The sequence below is a fragment of the Suricata suricatta genome, chromosome 14 (assembly GCF_006229205.1).
Source record: "Suricata suricatta isolate VVHF042 chromosome 14, meerkat_22Aug2017_6uvM2_HiC, whole genome shotgun sequence".
NCBI lineage: Eukaryota > Metazoa > Chordata > Mammalia > Carnivora > Herpestidae > Suricata > Suricata suricatta.
Genome location: NC_043713.1, coordinates 46,209,618 through 46,212,305, shown reverse-complemented (window position 1 = coordinate 46,212,305; position 2,688 = coordinate 46,209,618). Strand labels below are relative to the sequence as shown.

Sequence of the window (2,688 nt, the reverse complement as noted above, 5' to 3'; positions counted from 1 at the left end):
ATCAGCAAATTGTGTGATCTTACATTTTGCCACCTTGTTTATTCGACAGCAAGATGGTGACTGTCACTGCAAGTCTCATGTCAGTGGCGATTCCTGTGACACATGTGAGGATGGATATTATGCTTTGGAAAAGAGTAATTACTTTGGGTGTCAAGGTAAATACTTCCAGTGGGTCCCGAGTGTAGCCAGTGTTGATGGGCAAAGACTGCCCGGATTATCTTTCTTCTGAGATTGTTGTCTTCATGCAGTCTTTCTGATGGGATGGGACTTAAAAATTCTGTCAATTTAAACTAGTAATAAATTGCAATCGGGGCTGCTTCCACTTCTCTTCTGCAGCACGTTGTTCGTTTAAACACAATTGTGATGGATGGGGAGTCATCTGTTAATTTCATAAATAACTTCAAGACTTAGTCATTTTGAGGATATTTTTTATATTATCAAAATAGCTCACACCACATTTTAGAGATAATATTGTATTAAATAATACAACTAATAAGATTGTGGCCCCTCACACTACTGTTGTATCTCTCTCACAGACTCTCTCCTCAGCAGACATTGTTGATAAGGGCACTGTGTTGTTAAATCATGTTTAGCTCCCAGGGTCCTGTCCCCTTCCACCGGAGAGCAGTGTCAGAGCTGACCTATGAGTGTACCTCCAGCTTACAAGTGGTACCTTTGGGGGCACGTCCCATCTCAGTTTGGGAGGTCCCTATATATTTCTAACATCTGCGGGCTATGAGATGTGGCAGGGGTAGGAAGCGGCTTGATCTTACTGATTTCCACTTCTCATAGAGGGAGAGAGAGCTTCAATGTGGAGATGCTTTGATGGTCACCACTGTTGTTTCCTGACCTTTAGGCTGTCAATGTGACATCAGTGGAGCGATCACGCCCATGTGCAGTGGGCCCTCCGGAGGATGCCGTTGCCGAGAGCATGTGGTGGGCAGGGCGTGCCAGCGGTGAGTCTTCAGGGAGGTTTCCTCCCGTCCTGATGTGGAAGACTCTCAGAGAGTCCTGTCTGTGCTGACAGTTCCTGTGAAGAGACACGCCGTCCTAAAGAGAGAGGGCTGATGAAGCTGTACTGTCATTTGAAATCTGGACACTTGTCAGGGAGCCCCATTACAGCAGGAGGTACTTTGTAGGTCACAGAGATGCCTCACTGGACAGTTCCCACAGATATAAAAAAGCCAGGTGGACAGGACTAGAGCTGGATGCTTGAGGTGGGTTCCTGTGGGCAAACCTCCATGTAAGAACCACAGCATGAAGGAGCCCAGCAAGTGAGCAGGCTCCTGGGCCAAGGAGATTCAATTCCAGGTTGTCCCTTGGGACCCATGACTGAAGGCGTGGAGAGGCCAGGTGTGTTACACTGGGTGCAGTGGGAAGGGAGGGGAAGGGAGGGGAAGAAAACTCTTGAGGTGGGACAGAGTCCCTCATCTCATGCAGAAGCTAATTAAAATGAACTGTAGGAGCAAAGGAGCAAATGAAGACTGAGCTCCCAGAAGGGCTGTCATGGGTATGGCAGCATACTGTCTCTGCGTCTTGTCATAGTCAACATTTTATAGGTTTAAAATAATTTTTAATTAACACTAGTTAACATACAGTGTTAATGATGAGTGATAGTTTCAGGTGTAAAATATAGTGATTCAGCAATTTTATACATTACTCTGCTCATCATGATAAGGGTACTCTTGATTTCCTTCGCCTACTTCACCCATCCCCCCATCCATCTCTCCTCCAGTAACCATCAGTTTATTCTCTCTATTTAAGAGTCTGTTTATTTGTTTATTTGTTTTGTTTCCTATATTCCACATACATGTAAAATCAGGTGATATTTGTCTTTTTCTTACTGACTTATTTTACTTAGTATTATATCCTCTAGATCCAGACAAGACAAGATTTCATTCTTTTTTATGGCTGAATAATATTCCATGGTGTGTGTGTGTGTGTGTGTGTGTGTGTGTGTGTGTGTACATACACACACAATGGAATATTAAGTAAATGTACGTATACACACATATGACATCTTTATTCATTCATCCATTGATGGATGGACACTTGGGTTACTTCCATAATTTGGCTATTGTAAGTAATGCTGCAATAAACATAGGGGAGCATGTGTCTTTTCATTTCATGTTAGCAAGATAGTATTTTTGGGGTAAATAGGCAGAAGTGGAATTACTGGATTATATGGTAATTCTATTTTTAATTTTTTGAGGAGCCTCCATATTGTTTTCCATAGTAACAGCACCAGCTTGCATTTTTACTAACAGTGCACGAGGTTCCTTTTTCTACACATCCTCCCCCACACTTGTGTCTTATATTTTTTATTTTAGCCATTCTGACAGGTGTGAGGTGACATCGCACTGTGGTTTTGATTTGTATTTCCCCAATGATGAGTGATGTTGAGCATCTCTTCATGTATTTGTTTGCCATCGTTAGGTCTTCTTTGGAGAAATGTCTGTTCATGTCTTTTGCCTATTTTTAAAATCGGATTATGTGTTTTTTGATGTTGAGTCATATAAGTTGTCCATATATTTTGGATACTAGCCCTTTCTCAGATGTGTCGTTTACCAACATCTTCTCCATTCGACAGGTTGTATTCTAGTTGTGTTGGCTGTTTCCTTTGCTGGGCAGAAGCCTTTAATTTTCGTGTAGTCCTAATTGTTTGTTTTTGCTTTTGTTTCCCTTGCC

At 42.3% G+C, this 2,688-nt stretch overlaps 1 protein-coding gene across 1 annotated transcript in view; it reads left to right on the top strand.

Moving 5' to 3' along the window:
• The window catches only part of LOC115277422 (laminin subunit alpha-3-like), a 154,939-nt gene that overhangs the window by 4,632 nt on the left and 147,619 nt on the right, over nt 1-2,688 (top strand). Inside the window, 2 exon segments of the mRNA XM_029921573.1 lie at nt 50-155; nt 857-956. Coding sequence (XP_029777433.1) covers nt 50-155; nt 857-956 — 206 coding nt within the window.